Source organism: Macrobrachium nipponense, chromosome 1 (genome assembly GCF_015104395.2).
Source record: "Macrobrachium nipponense isolate FS-2020 chromosome 1, ASM1510439v2, whole genome shotgun sequence".
Taxonomy (NCBI): domain Eukaryota; kingdom Metazoa; phylum Arthropoda; class Malacostraca; order Decapoda; family Palaemonidae; genus Macrobrachium; species Macrobrachium nipponense.
This window is the reverse complement of record NC_087200.1, coordinates 185,864,535-185,886,278: the sequence shown is the minus strand read 5'-3', so window position 1 is coordinate 185,886,278 and position 21,744 is coordinate 185,864,535. Positions and strand designations below refer to the sequence as shown.

At 44.8% G+C, this 21,744-nt stretch overlaps 1 protein-coding gene across 1 annotated transcript in view; it reads left to right on the top strand.

The window, feature by feature from the left end:
* The window catches only part of LOC135219924 (LIM and senescent cell antigen-like-containing domain protein 1), a 49,498-nt gene that overhangs the window by 14,351 nt on the left and 13,403 nt on the right, over positions 1-21,744 (top strand). Inside the window, exon 2 of the mRNA XM_064257137.1 lies at positions 2,361-2,474. Coding sequence (XP_064113207.1) covers positions 2,361-2,474 — 114 coding nt within the window. The remainder of the gene's footprint in view (positions 1-2,360; positions 2,475-21,744) is intronic.

Below are 21,744 nucleotides of genomic sequence, written 5' to 3'. Positions count from 1 at the left end.
TTCTAAAGTGGCTGCAGAGGCAATCGCTAGATGCAGAAGGTAATATTCTAATGCTGTCTATCAAAATAAGTGGTGCAGGACTGTACACACTGTCTCTTCTTCTCAGACCTGTGACTCAAATAGCTGACTTATTTCATTTAAAATTAGCAAGGAACCTTTCAACATTCACCATTAAAGGCTATAGAGCCATGTTGAGGTCAGTCCTTTGTCATAGAGGATTAGACTTGTCCTCCAATCTGGATATTTCAGACCTTATTAAATCTTTTGACACCTCCAGGAGTACAGATTCAACTGCAGTTCCTTGGAATCTAGCATGGTCTTTCCTTTTTGAAGGCATGAAACAAACTGAGCTCTTTGCCAAGTGGTTCCTCTCATGCCTTGAAAGTGGACGGGTCATTGTTACCTAGCCAAAACAAAAACAGAAAATTAGCGCAATTCGTGTATTTTGGAATTTAACTGCTGGGCAAGCAAAACTCTTACCTATATAATTACGTACTGTTAAGTATAATTAAAATTTTATTTTATTATTATAATAATGTCATTTTAATTCTGTACAATACAAAAATTTTGTGAACCATTTTTTTTTTATTTATTTGGTTTTTTTGGGTGGGAAGCATACCAGGACAGATTGTGCTTTGAAATTCTTGTTGCCCCATCATGGCCTTTTTATTGCCAAGTTAAAAGCTGTACAGTACATATCTTTAAAAATAGTTGAAGTTATTCAAGATGCAAATCCTGGAAACATCATTCTGTACAAATATACTGTACCAACAACAGGATTCTTAATTTGTGTGTGAGCTGTTAAAGGTTGTTAAAGGTCAGAAATATGTAAAAATAATTCTTGAATATATCCATATTGTATACACAGTTAAATTTATATGGATTATTGAGACTTGTAGGCTGCTTCCATAGGATTGAGTCATGAAAAAATGGGGGAAAAAGTTAGGAGGTAAAAAGTCATGTATCAGGAGCCCAAAGGGACTTCTAAAGAATCATTGACTGTATATCACACAAGCGTTGAAAGCAGTACCTGGGTATATGGCCTTTACCAAAAGTGGCATACATATGTCTTGTATTGATAGAAATTAGCTTTACTGGATTACCAAGCTAATTAGTAAAACATTCTTGGGGATGCTTTGAAGCACAGTGCAGTGTAGTACTAGTATTTTTCCTAAGCCAGAATTTTGGAATCGGTGGCTGAATAGTGAAGGGTTGATCAGTGTAGTGGGTTTTTTCTGCACAGTTTTGACTCACAGCACTGTTTCTTTTTGTGGATGCACACTGCAGACAACTGATTACTATATTGAACTTCTCGGTTACTTATTACTTCCTATTCTTTGATACGGTCTCATATCCAGCTAGCTGTAACAAAAAATGGTCGTGTGAAACTATATTTTGTTTTCAAAATCTTGAAAGTCTTTTTGTAAGATATGTTTTGTCCCTTGGTGGAAAAGAAGAATATACTATAAACTACAAGTTTCAGTTTACAATCACAAGATGAGATTGAAATTAATATTCTGTGTTAGTTCATTAAAAGCCATAGACATTCCATAATTACTAATGGCTTTCCTACTAAAAATGATGGAATAAGGTATGGTTTGTGAATTTTAAAGATGTTAGTTTTTTTAACATATTTCATAGCTTGGTACATATTTGGTACATCTTCAGATATGGAATTCAGTTTCCCATTTTTTTTTTGTATTGTAAACCACTTTACTGTTAATATCAGTCATCAGATTTAGTGTTGTAGGTAACGCATGTTTAGCAGTGCGTAGGCCCCCTCCCCTATTACTATTCCATTCATGTTGTTTTGTGACCACATGGACTTGTATTATAAGCTAATTTTTTTTTAATTGATAGCAAGAATTTCCCAAATCATTTGGATGACATTCAAGACACTATATTTTGAATTGTATGTTCAAGTTCAGTGATCTAAAAGCAATTTTAGACAGTGCCAGGATTTACAGCAGGAGTTTATGGAATATGCCTGCCTTTCAGTTGACTGCTGACACTTTATTTCTTAAATGTATTCTTTTTAAATGTATCCTATTCCTTGGCTCTGATGTTCATTGTTGCCAGTTTATCTTTTTTGTCTAATCTTAAGTTTTCATTGTTTTCCCCATGCCTTGTCTTAGCCATTTTGCAGTTGTTGGTTATTTTGTAAATTGCATTGTTGCTGTAACTCAGATGTCCCTGTATATAATGCACCAGTCCACCGAGTTATTTTAGTGCTGTACCCCCTAATATTAGTTGCTTGATTTGTATATTGTTTAGTACACAGAATTTTGACAGAATTTTAGGTCAGGTGCTTTATGGAAGCCTCACATCAAAGGGAATAATCCACTTTGGGTATATTTCAGTTTACACATCATGTCCCTGAATTCGATGACCTGCACTCGTTGCGGGGAAAGCTTCGAACCCCAGGAAAAGATCGTCAACTCCAATGGTCAGCTGTGGCATACGCAGTGTTTTGTGTAAGTTGCAAGTTTAAGAATGTATTTTAACAAACTTAGATTGACTAATTGTAATTTCAGTTTAGTATTTGTGGAGTGTTCTAGGATTTCCTTTTGTTTTGAACTGGACTGTTGATGCCACAGACCTTATCCAAAAGCTTGGATAAGGTTTGCGTTCATATGTTTTAAGTTCACTTCTTTACCCGTCAACTTTGGATAAAGATAAAGTCTGCAGATTACAGAATCTTTTATGTCTGTAAGCACTTACAACAGAAAATCTGTGATGAAATAATGAATGTTGAGGAAACAGTCAAACTTAACTACCTGTTTTCATACATTCAACTTACCTGTCAGATATATACATAGCTATCGACTCCGTCGTCCCCGACAGAAATTCAAATTTCGCGGCACTCGCTACAGGTAGGTCAGGTGATCTACCGCCCTGCTCTGGGTGGCAGGACTAGGAACCATTCCCGTTTTCTAATCAGATTCTCTCTGTCGCCGGTAGTATCAACATTGTTGTTACTTCCTCCTGACTGGAATTCTTTTTTCACAACGCTTTTGATCATCTTTCGACTGATTTTTGGTGACGTACTTGGATCGTTGTTTGGCATTCGCTATCGTGGACTGTTTTTTGGACTTCGCTTTGGATTTTCGTGAATATGTCTGATTCTAGTGTTAGCTTCAGAGTGTGTGTGAATGAGGGCTGTAAGGTGAGGATTCCGAAAGCTTCGGTAGATCCTCACACTACATGCAGTGGTTGTAGAATGGTTGAATGCTCAATTGAGAATGCGTGTAACGAGTGTGAGAAATTGAGTGCGCAAGAATGGAAGAATCTAACTTCTTACTTGAAGAAGTTAGAGAAAGATAGAGAGAGGAAGGCGGCTTACAAAAGCCGAAAAATGTCTAGTAGTTCTGTAGCTTCTTCTTCTTCTCATAATTATGCCCATTCTATTTCAGCCCGTTCACAAGTTAATCCCTCTGATTCTGCCTCAGAAATGGCGGAACTCAGAGCTTCCCTTCAAAAAATGCAAGAAAAAATGGAAGCATTGGAAGGTAAGAGAAGTGAATGTGGTTTCTCGAGTGATTTTAGTGTCCCCAGTGTAGTGGAGGGGGCATCTGGTTCGTATTTCTGCGACGCTCCCAGGTCTAGACCTCTTCCAAGCTCCCTGGCCCAGAGGAGAAGGAAAGTCGAAAGCCTTACGGGGGTCGTGGAGAATCCCCAACGATCAGGCGTCCCTTCGGCAGAATCTTATACATCTCAGACTGCCAGGGACAGCTATAGGAAAAGCGTCCTTCGTGAGTGCTTTTCATCATCTAGTTCGCCTTCTCCGAGAAGAGGATGGAAGGAATCAAAGCTTTCACGTCCGCTGAAGAGGAAGGTTGGAAAGAACCTGAGCTCAATTCCTAGCCCCGAGCGCTTCTCTGAAGAGGATGCGCGCCTTCGGTAATCAAGAAGGCTAGAAAGGAGTTAGATCCTTGGAATGTAAAAGACTCTCGAGAGCCTTCCAGATCTCCTTCTCCTGATTCGAATGAGCCTTCGACCAGGAAAATTTTGATGAATATGCAGGAGCAATTAGCGACTTTGGTAGGAGTACTTTCTAAAGAGCCTACTCGTAAAAAGGATGACAGGCTTCCGATTAAGAGATCCAAATACCGATCTCCTGTCGGGCGCAACGAACCCTCCAGGGGAGTTGTCGCACAGGCGGCCATCTCTGGGCGGAGCGGTGCGTTAGGCAGGCGAGACGTGGGAAAGGAAGTAACTCCTGCCAAGCGTCTGGCGCCAACTAGGAGCCAGGCGCCAAGTAGGCGCAAAGAGCCTGACTTTACTGTAGATCGTTCTAGGCCCAGATCTTCATCCAAGCAACAAGAGCCAACTGGAGAAGAGAGAACTCCTGATAGGAGTAAAGCGCCCGCTAAGCGCAATATACTTGCCATTCGAAATGCGCATTCCATGAGCGATACTCCTACCAAACCACAGGAGTATTTGGAACTAGATGCGCCTTCCAAAGGTCAGGAGTATTCGGGAAGAGATACTCCTGCCAGGCGCCTGGAGTACTCTGACCTCGATACTCCTCCCAGGCGCCAGGAGTATTCTAGACTTTTTACTCTTACCAGGCGCCAGGAGTATTCGAAGCGCGATGTGCCTACCAATGCGCCCAGGAGTATTCTGAGCTTAATACTCCTAACAGGCGCCAGGAGTATTTTTGGAGCGAGATGCGCCTACCAGACGCCAGGAGTATTCGAAGAGTGTTACGACTATCAGGCGCCAGGAGTATTCCAAACAGGCTACTCCTACCAGGCTCCAGGAGTATTCTCAGCGAGATACTCCTGCTAAACGCCAGGCGCATTCTCCTCATGAAGAGCTTGATATCTGACAGGAGTCTAACAGGCGTAAAACAGTTATACATGACTCGCCTAATGATAAACGTAAAGAGAGAGTTACTCCTAGCCCCTCTCCTAATAGAAGTGCTTCTTCTTCGGAAAGGAAGAAATCAAGAGAGGAGACAGAGGAGGGAAGGGAGCCTTCTCCTTCCGAGCCTATTAATTTAGATGACGTCTCGGAGGACGAAGTTACTAACAGGGAAGGACTTTCGAATTACAAAGTTCTTTCTTCTCTTCTCTTAGAAGAATATGGAGATGCATTGACTCCAGCCGCTCCTCCTTCTCCGCGCTCTCTATTTTCAAGTACGAAAGCGCACAAGTCTTCATCTTTCCTGAAAATGAAGCCGGCCATATCCATGAAAAGGGCCTTACAATCTCTTGACTCCTGGATCAAGACAAAGAAGGAGTTAGGAAGGACAATCTTTTGCATGCCTCCCGCTAAACTAAGGGGTAGGAGAGGCATATGGTACGAAACGGGAGAAAATATGGGATTGTCTCTGCCCGTTTCAGCTGAATCGGACTTCTCCAGTCTCGTAGACTCGTCGAGGAGACATGCCTTAAATTCAGCGAAAGCAACATGGGGTCTTTCGGAAATGGACCATCTCCTCAAGGGACTTTTTCATACTTTAGAAGTATTTAACTTCCTAGATTGGTCCCTTGGGGTTATTGCTAAGAAGTCCCATGAAAAACAACAACTAAACCCTGAAACCTTACATAGCATCCTTACATGCATCGATAAGGCGGTTCAAGATGGATCGGCGGAAGTATGCTCCCTCTTCGGTGCGGGAATACTAAAGAAGAGAGCGGTTCATAGTGCCTTTCTCACTAAGGCCGTCTCGCCTTCGCAGAGATCCGCTTTGCTGTATGCGCCTCTCTCTGAACATTTATTTCCTTCTCAGTTGGTGAGAGACATTGCCCATTTGCTAACTGAGAAAGTCACTCAAGATCTTTTAAGGCAATCCTCAAGGAAAAATAGTGGCCAGTGAGGAAAAGAAAGCCTCTAGGCCAGCTCAACAACAGCAGCCCTTTCGAGGAGGCCCTCAGGCTAGATCCATCGCCAGAAGAAAGTCAACAGATAAAAGGGGAAGATCTGCCTTCCGTCCCTTTAAGAAGGGAAAATGAGAAATCTTTCCTCCAGACAGTTCTTTGCGGGAGCATGGGAAGACATAGGATCCGATCCTTGGTCAATGTCAATAATCAAGAAGGGTTATTATATCCCATTCAAGGACAGGCCCCCCTTGACAACATCACCGAGGGAACTGTCAGCCAGATACAGGGACCCTGTTCTGATGGATACTCTTCGTCAAATGGTGGAACAGATGTGGGACAAAAGAGCAATAGAGCTGGTACTGGATCAAAGCTCCCCGGGGTTTTACAATCGCTTGTTTCTCGTAGCGAAAGCCTCGGGCGGATGGAACCGGTACTGGATGTAATTCGGTGAACAAATTCGTACAACAACATAAGTTCAGCATGGAAACGTCTGCCTCAGTACTTGCAGCTCTCTGTCAAGGAGATTGGATGGCGTCCCTAGATCTTCAAGACGCATATTTCCACGTCCCCGATTCACCCCATCGTCGAGGAAGTACCTTCGTTTCATGTTCGAGAGAAGGATCTATCAGTTAAGGGCCCTGTGTTTCGGCCTTTCTACGGCTCCCCAAGTCTTTACAGACTTGATGAAAAATGTGTCAACACCTTCACATGAAAGGGAAAGGGATAAACATCTCCCTATACCTGGACGACTGGCTCATCAGGGCCAGGTCTCAAAAGCAGTGTCTGGAGGACCTGTCAACAATCCTGGAATTGACAAAGGCATTAGGATTAATCGTGAACCTCGAGAAATCTCAGATGGTCCCCAGCCAGAACGTAGTCTATCTGGGGATTCAGATGGATTCTCAGGGTTTTCGAGTATTTCCTTCTCAAGAGAGAACAAGGAAAGGCTGTGCCACAGTATTGAACTTCTTAGAGAAAGAGCGTACTTCAGCGAGGGAATGGTTGAGCCTTCTGGGGACCCTTTCCTCGCTCGAACAGTTCTTTCCTCTAGGAAGACTACATCTCCGTCCGCTTCAGTTCTTCCTGAGAAGCAGTTGGAGTTGGAAGACAGGACAGCTCTTGGACACGTTTCCAATCTCATTAGAAATAAAACAACAATTAAGGTGGTGGTTGACCCCCTTAGAAGAAAACAAAGGAGTATCCTTGGAAGTACGGAACCCAAACCTGACATTGTTCTCAGACGCGTCGGAGACAGGTTGGGGTGCGACTTTAGGGTCCAAAGAAGTGTCAGGCACCTGGTCGGAAGAGCAGGTGTCATGGCACATAAATTGCAAGGAGCTCTTTGCGATTCACCTCGCGCTAAGGAGCTTCAAGCAGATAGTCAGAGACAAAGTAATACAGATAAACTCCGACAATACGACTGCTCTGGCTTATGTCAAGAAACAAGGAGGAACTCACTCTCTCGCCCTATACGAACTAGCAAGAGATCTGCTGATTTGGGCAAATCAAAGGAACGTGGTTCTTCTAACGAGATTTGTTCAAGGAGAGAGGAACGTGAGAGCGGACAGACTGAGCAGGAGGTTCCAGGTCCTTCCTACAGAATGGACCCTCCACTCGGAAGTCTGTCAGACCCTTTGGTATCTTTGGGGGAAACCGCGAATAGATCTATTCGCCACGTTTCTCTCCAAAAGGATAGATACATTTTGCGCCCTGGTAGAAGATCCCAGGGCTTATGCAATAGACGCCTTTCTCCTGGACTGGTCAGGGCTAGACGTGTACGCTTTTCCCCCATTCAAGATACTGGGGGAAGTAGTCAGAAAGTTTGTGGCCTCGAAGGGAACCAGAATGACTCTGATAGCCCCATATTGGCCATCCCGAATTTGGTTCACGGAGGTGATGGAGTGGACAGTGGACTTCCCCAGATCTCTTCCAAACAGGATAGATCTGCTCAGACAACCCCACTTCGAGAGGTACCATCAAAATCTACCCGCTCTTGCTCTGACTGCCTTTCGACTATCGAAAGACTTGTCAGAGCGAGAGGGTTTTCTCGCAAGGCGGCAAGCGCAATTGCTAGAGCCCGCAGATCATCTACTAGGCGAGTGTACCAATCGAAGTGGGAAGTTTTCAGAAACTGGTGCAGGTCGAAGAAGCTGTCCTCTTCCAATACCTGTGTAACCGAAATTGCGGATTTCCTTCTTTTGTTTCCTGAGGGAAAAGTCACATCTCTCTGTACCAACAATTAAAGGATACAGAAGTATGCTTTCGTCAGTCTTTAGAAACAGGGGTTTAGATTTGACGAATGATAAAGATTTGCACGATCTCATCCGCTCCTTTGAAACGTCGAAGTCAGTGAACCTAGGGTTCCGAGCTGGAACTTAGATGTGGTTTCTGAAGTTTCTGTCCTCGGAAAAGTTCGAACCACCTCATACGGCTTCATTCCGGGATATCACTAGAAAAGTGCATATTCCTGCTATCTCTGGCTACGGTCTAAAAGGGTCAGTGATCTACCTGCCTGCCCTGGGCGGCAGGACTAGGAACCATCCCGTTTTCTATCATATTTTCTCTGTCGCCGGTGGTATCAACATTGTTGCTATTACCTCCTGACTTAGATTCATATTTCATCCTTTGATCATCGTTTCTCGCTTTTTGGTGACGTATCTGGATCGTGTTTTGGCATTCGCTACTGTGGACTGTTTTTTGGAATAACTCTTTTGGATTTTTCTCAGTATGTCTGATTCAAATGTGAGTGTGAGAATGTGTGTGAATGTAGGCTGCAGGGTGAGGATACCGAAAGCTTCGGTTGATCCTCACTGTATGCCGTAAATGTAGGGGGTTTCAGTGTGTTCTGCTAATAATACTTGTAAGGAATGCGAGGGATTAAATGCAGAAGAGTGGAAGACTTTGACTTCTTATTTGAAGAAGTTAGAGAGGGATAGGGTTAGACGTCTGAAAGGTGTGAGTTCAAGGCCTATTGAGCCTTTCACGGATAATTCTAATCCTACTGATTTAGATTCTCCCTATGTATCTCATTCTCAGAGTGCTCTTTCGGATTCAGCCTCGGAAATCGCCAATCTGAAAGCTACAATTAGAGACATGAAGTCCAAGATGGCTGACTTCCAAGGTAAGGCTAGTGAAAGTGAGCATTACAGTGAAGTGAGTTCTCCCAGTGTGTGGAGGGGGCGTTTGATCGTCCCTGCGACGCTCCCAGGCCTAGACCTCTTCCAAGCTCCCATGCCCAGAGGAGAAGGAAAGTCGAAAGCCTAAGGAGGTCGTGGGGAATACCCCAAACGGTCAGACGTCCCTTCAGCTAGCTCTGCTTCGTGGCAGGCGGCTCAAGGGCGCTATAGAAAAAGCGTCCTTCGTGAGTGTTCTCGTCCTCTCCCTCTCCCTCACCTAAACGAGGGTGGAAGGAGTCGAACTTGTCGAGACCGCTGAAGCGTCATATGAAAGAACCTGAAATAGATTCGAGCCCAGAGCGCTTCTCAGATGACGCTCCCTCTTCTATTAAGAAAGCGAAGGTGGCGTCAGCGTCACCTGACGAGTACGCAGAAGTACCCTTTCCTTCTTCTCCCCCGAGTGATGACGAAAGGCGTCATGCAGTGGACGTGGGAGAAGCGTCAAGGAGGATAATTATGGCAGTTCAAGAGCAACTGTCCTCTCTAGTGGGAGTTTTAGCGCCTCGTCGGAAGGACGTGACGCTTCCAATTAAGAAGTCTCGTCCTCTCTCACCTGCTCAACGAGAAGCGTCATGCAGACGTGAAGCTGCTAAACGTCTTACAGAAGCTTCGAGTTCGAGAACGAGAACGGTGGCTTACGAAAGTTTCGTAACGCCAGAGAGACGTAAGACGTCTTTTTAGACATGAAGAGTCATTGAAATCGGATCATAGACGTGACGCTCCGACCAATATTGTGACGCCAAGTAGGACGCCTTTGGAGAGCGGAGCGTCTTCCAGGGCGCGAAGCCGTCCATCAAGACGTCAGCAGACAAGTATGCGAGAGACGTCAGCCAGGACGCTTGGCGAACGGGAAGCGTCATACAAGCGGGAAGCGTCTTCTAATTTTCAAGAGAAGCCTGAGCTTGTGGCGCCTTCCAAGACTATTAAAGCGGGAAAGAGGAAAGATTATCATTCCCTTAGCCCCTCTCCTATTAGGAGTTTGTCTCCTCCAGAAGAGGAACGTTCGGAAAGGAGAGCGGAGACTCATGTAGATCCCGAGTTGGAAGAAAACTCGGATGATGAATATCAGGGAAGAGAAGGACTGTCTAACTATAAGGTTTTGACTACCTTGCTTCTTGAGGAGTATGGAGACGAGTTGACTCCTGCCGCTCCTCCTTCTCCGCGCTCTCTCTTTTCGAGTGCTAAGACGAAGAAGCCTTCGTCTTTTCTCAAAATGAAGCCCACCATTTCGATGAAGAGGGCCTTACAATCCTTAGACTCATGGATGAAGTCTAAGAAAGACTTAGTGAGAACAGTCTTCTGCATGCCTCCGTCTGATACCAAATGCCTCTTTTCCCAGATTAGCTGGGAAAAGAGGCATTTGGTATCAGACGGGAGAGAATATGGGTATTGCTCTCCCTTCTACATCGGAAGCAGATTTTTCGACCTTAGTTGACGCTTCACGTCGACAAGGTCTCAATTCGGCACGAATTACGTGGGAATTTCTGAACTGGACCATCTCCTCAAGGGACTCTTTCATGTAGTTGGAAGTCTTCAACTTCTTAGATGGTCCCTTGGGGTTGATGTCCAAGAAAGCCCATGATTCGGAAGGAATCGAACCTGAAGCCCTGTTATGCATATTGTCTTGTATTGACAAAGCGGTACAGGATGGCTCTTTTGAAATCTCATCATTATTTGGAGCAGGTCTTCTAAAGAAGAGGACTGTATATGGGGCCTTCTTAACCAAGGCAGTCTCACACGCTCAGAGGGCAGCTCTACTGTATTCGCCTCTATCTGACTTGTGTTCCCTTCTCAGTTAGTGAAGGACATTGCGCATTCTTTAACTGAGAAGGCGACTCAGGATCTTCTGACGCAGTCAGCAAGAAAGAAGAAACCTGTTTCGGCATCGGACAGAAAGGACCTAGTACATCTGTTCAGCCCTTTCGAGGTGGTCCGACCTCCAGACCTCCCGCAAGAAGGAAGGCTCCGGAGAAGAGAGGTAGGTCTTGCCTTTCGTCTCTTTAAAAAGGAAAATGAAGATTCTCTCCCTCCAAGCACCAGTAGGTGCCAGGCATCCTGGGATTTGATGGAAGCCTGGACACTGATAAACGCAGACGCGTCTTCATTGGGCTATCATAAGGAAGGGATATCGTATCCCTTTCCTGAACACTCCTCCCCTAACGTCAATAAACCAAGGGAAAACTATCAAGCCAAGTACAAGGGTATCCCGTGCTGAGGGGGATAACTCGTTTTTCGATCGATGGTGGAACAAATGTGGGACAGAGAGCGATAGAACTAGTTACTGGATCAAAACTCCCCGGGGCATTTTTACAATCGCCTTTTTCTGGTTGCGAAAGCCTCGGGAGGCTGGAGACCAGTACTGGACGTCAGCTCTCTGAACAAATTTGTTCAGAAGGAGAAGTTCTCCATGGAGACTTCTGCTTCAGTCCTAGCGTCATTACGACAAGGAGATTGGATGGTGTCTCTAGATCTCCAGGACGCCTACTTTCACGTCCCGATCCACCCTTCATCGAAGAAGTACCTCCGTTTCATGACGGGGGGAAGGATCTTTCAGTTCAGAGCCTTGTGCTTCGGCCTGTCCACAGCTCCTCAGGTCTTCACAAGCCTGATGAAGAATGTGGCGAGGTTCTTCACCTCAAAGGAGTAAAATATCTCTCTGTATCTGGACGACTGGCTCATCAGGGCCAGATCAGAGAGACAGTGCTTGGAGGACCTAAAGTTAACGCTAGATTTGATCAAAGCGTTGGGATTGCTCGTGAACCTCGAGAACTCTCAGCTGATCCCCAAGACAGGACCTAGTCTATCTGGGGATTCGGATGGATTCTCGGGGTTTTCGAGTATTTCCTTCGCAAGAGAGAATCGCAAAAGGTTTGCGGATAGTTCTCTCTCTTCTTAGGGAAGGAACATACGTCGGCGAGGGAATGGTTGAGCCTTCTAGGGACCCTTTCCTCGCATAGAAACAGTTCTTCCCACTAGGAAGACTGCATTTACGTCCGCTTCAATTCTTCCTCAAGAAGTCTTGGAGCTGGAAAACCGGACAGCTTTCGGACGTTTTTCCCATTCCAGTGGAGATAAAATCGCACCTGGAGTGGTGGTTGCCCCCTCTGCAAGAGAACAAAGGGATCTCTCTAAAAACACAGAACCCAGACCTAGTGTTGTACTCCGACGCATCGGAGAAAGGTTGGGGAGCGACATTAGGCTCAGAAGAGGTGTCAGGCACCTGGGAACCAGCACAGGTGACTTGGCACATAAACTGCAAAGAGCTCTTCGCCGTGCATCTGGCTTTGAAGAGTCTAGAACCTCTGGTGTCGAACAAAGTAGTGCAAGTAAACGGGGACAACACCACCGCACTTGCCTACATTCGGAAACGGGGGGACTCACTCCTCGTTCCTTTACGAACTGACGAGAGACCTATTGCTTTGGACGTCCCACAGGAACATCTCCCTGCTGACAAGGTTCGTACAGGGAGTAAAAGAATGTGAGGGCGGACAGACTCAGCAGGAGGAACCAGGTCCTTCATACAGAGTGGACCCTACACGAGGAAGTGTGTCTCGATCTCTGGTCTCTGTGGGGGACTCCTCATGTGGATCTCTTCGCAACATTCATTTCCAAAAGGCTGCAGTCTTTTGCTCGGTCGTGGAAGATCCAAGAGCACTTATGGTAGACGCCTTCCTGCTAAATTGGTCTCGAGTAGACGTATATGCTTTTCCCCCATTCAAAATCCTGGGATTAGTAATGAAAAAGCTTGTGGCGTCAAAGGAGACGAGGATGACGTAATAGCCCCCTTTTGGCCGGCCCAGGATTGGTTCACGGAGGTGGTAGAGTGGATCGTAGACTTTCCAAGATCCCTACCAAGAAGGACAGATCTTCTCAGACAACCACACTTCAAGAGGTACCATCAAAACCTCCCCGCTCTCGCTCTGACTGCCTTTCGACTATCGAAAGACTTGTCAGAGCGAGAGGCTTTTCTCGCGAAGTGGCAAGCGCGATCGCGAGAGCACGCAGAACCTCCACTACGAAAGTATACAATCGAAGTGGGAGGGGTTTAGAAGGTGGTGTAGATCCAAGAAGTTGTCCTCCTCCACTACCCCTCTATAGCGGAAATTGCTGACTTCCTGCTATTCCTGAGAGAAAAATCTCATCTAGCCGTATCCACAATAAAAGGATACAGAAGTATGCTCTCGGCTGTATTCAGGAATAGAGGATTGGATCTGGCAAGATAATAAAGATCTCCACGATCATCAATAAGGTTCTTTTGAGACTTCAAAGTCGAAGGAACCAGTACCTCCGAACTGGAACCTAGACGTAGTCCTCAAGTTTCTGTCATCGGAAAGATTCGAACCTCCTCATCTGGCATCGTTTAGAGACATCACCAGAAAATGCCTATTCCTATTATCTTTAGCTACGGCAAAGAGAATTAGTGAATTACATGCTCTGCAGGATAAAGTCGGATTCAAGGGACTCAGCTATTTGCTCGTTTAAGACCCTGTTTTTTTAGCTAAAAACGAGAATCCCACGAATCCGTGGCCTAAGTCATTCGAAGTCAAAGGCATGTCCAGTCTCGTAGGCAGAGAAGCAGAGAGGTCTCTATGCCCTGTTAGAGCTCTGAAGTTCTACCTTCAGAGAAAGCATCAGATGGGAGGCTCTAGACAAGGTCTTTGGTGCGCGGTAAAAGACCCCACAAGACTGATGTCCAAGAATGCAATGGCATTCTTTGTGAGAAACGTCATTACAGACGCTCATAAGGTCTGTCCTGACGAACAGTTACAACTGTTGAGAGTTAAAGCTCATGAAGTGAGAGCTGTAGCGACGTCTCTCTCGTTTCATAAGAATATGTCACTTAAAAACATCATAGATACGACATTTTGGAGATGCAACTCAGTTTTTGCATCTCATTACTTGAAAGACGTTCGTGTGACATATGAGAAGTGTTTTTTCTCTAGGTCCTTTCGTATCGGCGGATACGATTCTGGGTACGGGAGCCGACACCACCAATCCTTAAATGTATATACTTTTCTTCTTTTTGGATATGGTCTGGAGTCTCTTCGAACAATGGAGGACTTGGTTTAGCACGGGCGGCCGTCTATGTTGTTCAGTAAGAGAATCTAATTTGTTCATCATCCCAATTAGATGAGTATAAATTTTTTTTTTTTTTTTTTTTGGAAAATTATGTAGTGTGCGTAGTGGTTTTGAGTTACGGTTGTTGTGACGAGTTCGGGGATAACTCGGAACAAAATCCTTAGTTCTAACATATGGTTAGGATCAGGTGGTCGGGATTGGTTGTGTGCTCCTTCATAAGGTGTATTGTCATATAAGTGGATCAGCACCCATTGACAAAGTCCTTTTAGGCTCTGCCGAGTAAGCGGATAAGACCCCATCGGCAGACCCACAAGAACTCTTGGCCATAGATCATATATCTCGCTAAAGTTTCTTGAGGTGATGCAGACTACTGGGCAAACACCCACGAAGTCTACCACCTATCAGGTAGGAACCAAGGTTTTAATTATACCTACAACATATGTTGTTTACCTGTCTATTCCATATAGTAGCTGTCTCTTACCCTCCACCGAAGGGTGCCAATCAGCTATGTATATATCTGACAGGTAAGTGGATTGTATGAAAATGATATTGTTATTATACAATAAAGTTTCATACATACTTACCTGGCAGATATATACAATTAAAGGCCCACCCAGCCTCCCCGCAGGAGACAGGTGGAAGAGAGAAAATATGATAGAAAACGGGGATGGTTCCTAGTCCTGCCGCCCAGGGCAGGCAGGTAGATCACCTGACCTACCTGTAGCGAGTGGCGCGAAATTTGAATTTCTGTCAGGGACGACGGAGTCTTAGCTATGTATATATCTGCCAGGTAAGTATGTATGAAACTTTATTGTATAATAACAATATCATATTTCCTTCTTTTCCTGAGGGAAAAGTCACATCTCTCTGTACCAACAATTAAAGGATACAGAAGTATGCTTTCGTCAGTCTTTAGAAACAGGGGTTAGATTGACGAATGATAAAGATTTGCACGATCTCATCCGCTCCTTTGAAACGTCGAAGTCAGTAGAACCTAGGGTTCCGAGCTGGAACTTAGATGTGGTTCTGAAGTTTCTGTCCTCGGAAAAGTTCGAACCACCTCATACGGCTTCATTCCGGGATATCACTAGAAAGTGCATATTCCTGCTATCTCTGGCTACGGCTAAAAGGGTCAGTGAGTTGCACGCCCTTGAGTCACGAGTCGGCTTCAAAGAAGATTCTGCTATTTGTTCATTCCAGACTCTTTTTCTTGCCAAAAATGAGAACCCTTCGAATCCCTGGCCCAGGAGTTTCGAGGTAAAAGGACTTACTAGCCTAGTAGGCAGAGAAATAGAAAGATCACTTTGTCCAGTTAGAGCACTGAAATTCTATCAGGACAGAAAGAAGCGGTTGGGAGGCTCACAACATGGTCTATGGTGCTCGGTGAAAGACCCCAAGAGACCTATGTCTAAAAATGCTTTGGCCTTCTTTATTAGAAGTGTAATTACCGAGGCTCATAAGAACTGCCCAGATGACTCTTTTAATCTATTAAGAGTAAGAGCTCATGAGGTAAGGGCAATCGCGACATCTATTGCGTTCCAAAGAAATATGTCACTTAAAAATATTTTGGACGCAACCTATTGGAGATGCAACTCAGTATTTGCATCTCATTACTTAAAAGATGTGCGAGTGACGTATGAGAAATGTTTTTCTCTAGGTCCGTTTGTGTCAGCACAGACGGTTCTGGGTAAAGGAGAGAGCACCGATCCTTAAATATGTGTACGTAACCCTCTTGTCGGATGTGTTCTTGTGTTTCCTGTGCATGGGAGTGTCAGATGTCGCACTGGCGGCCTTCACTTCTCTTCATTAGGAAATCGAGTGACAGCTGACTATTAGAGGGGTACAAAAATTTTTATTTTTATTTTGTATGTATGATTATCGAATTTGTGGTTGTTTGCTAAGAGTTTGGGGATGACTCTTAACAATCTTAGAACTAACACGGGTTAGGATCGGGTGATCGGGATCGGTTGTGTGCTCCTTAAAGAAGGCGTGTTGTCATATAAGCGGATTAGCACCCTTGACAAATGCCAGTTAGGCTCTGCCGAGTAAGTGGATAAGACCCCATCGACAGACCAGCAAGAACTCTTGGCCACAGATCACTATCTCGCTAAGGCTCTCGAGGTGAAGCAGACTCCTGGGCAGTAGCCACGAAGTCTTCCATCTAATAAGGTAGGAACCAAGGTCTATTTATACCTACAACATATGTTGTTTACCTGTCTAGTCAGTAAGTTAGCTGTCTCTTGCCCTCCACCAAAGGGTGTCAATCAGCTATGTATATATCTGACAGGTAAGTTGAATGTATGAAAATGATATTGTTATGATACAATAAAGTTTCATGCATACTTACCTGGCAGATATATACGATTGAAGACCCACCCAGCCTCCCCGCAGGAAACAGGTGGAAGAGAGAATCTGATTAGAAAACGGGAATGGTTCCTAGTCCTGCCACCCAGAGCAGGGCGGTAGATCACCTGACCCTGTAGCGAGTGCCGCAAAATTTGAATTTCTGTCGGGGACGACGGAGTCGATAGCTATGTACATATCTGCCAGGTAAGTATGTATGAAACTTTATTGTATCATAACAATATCATATTGAATGTCAATCATGAAATAAGGCAATTCAATTAAAATTATTGCATATTTTTGAAAGACTTTTGTAAAAAAACACTACAGTAAGCATACAGGCAGTCCCCGGTTATCGGCAGGGTGCTGATAAGCGAAACCCACCATTAACCAAAACGGTGATTTATGGCGCCAAGTTTCGGTTAGTGGTGCCTCTGTTAGGTATGTTATGGTAACCGAAACTTGGCCCATTATGGTGCCATAAATCACTGAATTTTATGGCACAAGACAAGCCCCATAAAACTGGATCGCCATTAACTGAGCCCGCCATTAATCGGGGACTGCCTTTTGTAGGTATCAAGTAAAATACAATGTATATTTTACCAGCACTTTATTGTATTTTGGTTTTGAGTGGTTGGTAATTATCTGTGTGTTTTCACATGAGTGTTTTATCAATTACGTAGCTGAAAGCTTCCTTACCTGGCAGTCAAAAATTCAAATTTTGGCAGCGGTGCTGCCATCGTTAATGAAGGTGAACGGGACTCATCCACTCTCGCCACTTTCGGGAATACCTGGTACTGCTTACTGCTGAGCAAAAAATTAGCCCTCCTACTCTACACATACTCCTGTCCAGGTGTCCCATACTCCACCGTTGCTAGCCTTGAGTCCAAAATGGATAAGAAGTTTGAATTTTTAGCAGTCTGTAATTGGTTTAGGTACAGTAGTACCTCGAGATACGAAAGGCTCAACTTACGAAACACTCGAGATACGAAAGCTAACACGAAAAATTTTACTGCTCTACATACGAAAAGTTTTCAAGATACGAAAGGTTTCTGAAAGTCCGAGATTCGCCCCATAACAATTTTGAAACTTGCGCCGCACGCTGCCATCTTAGTTATAGTAGACTCGCCACCATCCTCCTGCTCTCCCATTGGTTCCTGATGCTAGCCAAGCCATGAGATCCTTCTCTCTAATTGGACAGCATCCCTCCCATCATGCATCTTCTATACGTACGTGTTGGCGTGCCTTAGCTCAGCCACTCCGCACCTGAAACTTTACCATACGCAATCGGCATTCGTTCGGTCCAACGATTTCGTTTAGTAACGTAAATTAGTTAGAGATTTCGTTGCAGTACATATTATCGTGTTGTGCGAAGACTGTATTGTGTAACTTTACGTAAATTAACGTACAAGATTAACGTAGCCATGGGTCCCAAGAAAGTTGAAATTCACGGAAAGAAGTGCATGCTGTCTTTGGAGACAAAGATGGAGATCATAAAGAAGTACGAAGCTGGTATGCGATTGAGTGTGATCGTAAAGGAATACGGTCGTAATCCGTCGACAATAGGCACCATCCTTAAACAGAAGGATGCCATCAAAGCAACTACACCGTCGAAGGGCATCACTATTTTGTCCAGCAAGAGGAGCCATGTGCACGACGAGATGGAACGGCTGCTCCTCGTCTGGATGAAAGACAAAGAAATCGCTGGCGATACAGTAACGGAGACGGCAATCGCTCACAAGGCCAGTGCTATTTTCGGCGATTTGATTGCGCAGGCGGAAGAAGACGGAGGGGAAGGGACTTCAACGCCAACCCCAGAGTTCAAGGCTTCGCATGGCTGGTTCGAGAAATTCCATAAACGGACTGGCATCCATTCGGTGGTGCGTCATGGGGAGGCTGCCAGCTCGGACACGAAAGCGGCCGAAGCCTTTAAAAAGACGTTGGACGAGATGATGACCAAGGAAGGCTACAGTTCTCAGCAAGTCTTCAACTGTGATGAGACTGGTCTTTTTTGGAAAAAAATGCCTCGTCGGACATACATCACGGAGGAAGAGAAGAAGCTACCCGGGCATAAGCCTATGAAAGACAGGCTTACGCTCGCACTTTGTTCGAACGCCAGTGGGGATTGCAAGGTGAAGTCCCTACTGGTGTATCACTCCGAGACTCCTCGAGCCTTCAAGGCCCACAAAGTGTTGAAGGAGAAGCTTCCAGTGATGTGGAGGGCTAATACAAAAGCCTGGGTAACGAGGCTTTTCTTCACCGAGTGGGTAAATCTGTGTTTCGGCCCGACTGTGAAAAGTTTTTTGCAAGAGAAGCGCTTCCCCCTGAAATGTCTGCTGGTGTTGGACAATGCCCCTCCCCACCCTCCTGGCCTCGAGGAAGATATCCTAGCGGAATATTCCTTCGTTAAGATTCTTTTTCTTTCGCCCAACACCACCCCTTTCCTCCAGCCCATGGACCAGCAAGTGATAGCGAACTTTAAGAAGCTGTACACGAAACATCTTTTCAAAAGATGTTTCGACATCACTGATACCACAAACCTCACCTTGCGTGAATGTTGGAAGGAGCATTTCGACATTGTCATTTGCATCCGACTCATCGACCAAGCTTGGCAGGAGGTTTCGAGGCGAACCTTGAATTCCTCGTGGAAGAAACTCTGGCCTGATGCCGTATCTGCCCGAGAATTCGAGGGATTCGACGTGGGCGAAGCTGGTGCTGCTGAGTCCGAAACAGTTGACGATACCGAAACTGTTTTGCAACCAGATCTTGACGAGATCGTTGCACTCAGCAGGTCCATGGGGCTGGTTGTCGACGAGGACGACATCAACGACCTTCTCGAGGAGCACCAAGAGGAGCTTACGACGGATGACCTGAAGGAGTTGGAGGCCATGCAACATAACGTCCTTCAAGACGAGTTCTCTAGCAGTGGCGATGAAGAGGAGGAGGAGCCTATGACAACGGCAGAAATTGAGGATGTCTTAGCCGCTTTTCATGAAGTGCAATTGTTTATCGAAAAAAGACACCCTGAAAAGGCTCACACAGGTCGTATGCTTGCGCAGTTCGATGACGTTTGTCTGAGTAGTTTCAGGAACATTGTGAAAAGTAGGCAGAAGCAATCTTCCTTGGATCGTTATTTTTTAAAGAGGCCTTCCGCATTAGCAGGAGTAAGCAAAAAGGAAGAACCAAGTGATCCAAAAAACAGAAAGTTGAAAGCAAAAACAAAAAGGAAGAACCAAGTGATGAAAAAACAGAACGTTGAAAGTGGTGATGAAGTTGAAATTCTGTAAAAAAAAAAAAAAAAAAAAAAGCCTACGTAAAAGTAAAAAAAAAAGTTAAAAATAAAAAAAAAGAAAAAAAATTTAATTTTTAGATTTTTGTAAGTTAGCTAAGTGTTACAGTTTTGTTAATGTGTTTCGTAAATTTTAGTTTTATAGTTTTCCTTAAATTTTTTATGTGTTTTCGTAAAGTTAAGTGTACGTACGTACGCACGTTATCTGCCGTTTGTCCTCCTCCTCCTCTGCCGCCACTTTCGGAGATAGCCTCACTCGAAAGGTAAGCTTCCACATTTTACGTTACAGTAATAATATTTCTTGTACACTAATAGTATACACTTTATTTACATGTTTTGCATTTTTAGTCTTAATTTAGGTATTGAATGGTCCAAATTGTTGTAGTATTTCATTGTTTATAGGTCAATTCAGCTTTATTATGAAATTTAATGGGGTGATTTTGGAGGGCTTGGAACGGATTAGCCATTTTACATGTAAAATGTGTTCCAAGATACGAAAAACTCATTATACGAAGGCCGCCTCGGAATGGATTAATTTCATATCTCGAGGTACCACTGTATATTTTTTGTGCTTTTGTCGAGAAATCGAATAGTGCCAATGCAAACGAAGTGCCTGGTGTCAGTGTTGTGCCTAAGGGGGTGGCTGTCAGTTCTCCTAGGTGAAGGTCACTGTCCCGCTCCCCAACACCCGGGAGAATACATACTGGAAGTCAAAGGGAGACTGGGGAGGTTTGCCCATGGGCAATCATTGACTCCATTGAAACTGTCGACTCACAAGTTTCAACTAATTGCCATTGGAAAGGCATTGATGTGTGAAGTGTGCTTTTCATCTGATTCAGAAGTGTTGTCGCTGGAAAAGAAGTGACATCATCAATGTCTAGAGGTTTCTCATCCTCTCAAGAGGCATGCTTCTTTCACAGATTGTTCGACTCCTTCGGTTAAGAAGCATAAGGAGCCAGTAAGTAGTCCACAACCATCCTGTAGCTTTGCACCTGATGCTTTTGTTCATGGATCAGATCAGTCGTCAGAGAGTCGAGGTCATGCTGGTGACAGATTCTGGCTCCAAGGTGCCCACATCATCAGACTTGCTCTCTTGCTGTTGACTCTCCCAGGAGCTTGTTGACGTGTCTCGTCTCTTTTGCCGCCTCTGGCGTGCGATACCTCGGTAGTCAGTTGATCTTTGACTAAGAGGAGTTGTTCAACTTATACAGCTTTGACATCTACGCCCTCTGCACTGAAAGATGTCATTAGGGCCATGTAGGCAACAGCTTCAAGAATTAATGGGTTTTCTCAAGACATTGCTGTGTTGCCAGTGTCATTGGAAGAAGGGGAACCAGACTCAAAGCCTTCGTGAGCATACTCAAGCCTCATGGAGAATTTTATACTCATCCTCTCCACCTTTGACTTTTGTAATGGACAGGAAGACAGTCAAGAGTGGATTACCAAAGTTGGTGTTATCATAGTCCGCCAGGAAGGTGTTGAAGGAGGTAAACAAGTGGTTGGCTATCAAGCGAGAATTAGGGAAAGCATCTTTTGCCTATCCACTATTGAAATTTCTCAATAAGAAGTATTACCGCTTTTACACAACTGGAGAGGTTCCTTCCCTGGGAGTTTCTGCCTTCTCCCAGGGGGATTTCTCCAGTCTGGTAGATGCTAATAGGAGGTCAGCTTTCGCTGTGGCAGAAGTGATGTTTTTGACACCAGACTTCGACCATCTTGTGACGAATTTTTTTGTTTAAAAGTCCTGGAAGATTTTAAGTGTCCTGAACTGGACAATTGGAGCACTGGCCAGAAGGATTGAGGAGTACCATTCTTTAGATGAAGAGTTTGTGTCGGACAGGACAAGACAGTGAGAGATGGCTCGGGAGAGTTAGCTTCTCTTTTCACATTGGGGATTCTCAAGAAGAGGGAATTGTGGTGCTCAGCTTTGCTTTTCTCACCTCTGAATAAGTTGCATCTCTTCCTGGGGGAGACTACAACAGCTGCTTTCGGATCTCGAAAAGAAGTTGACAAGCGATCTCTTGACTCA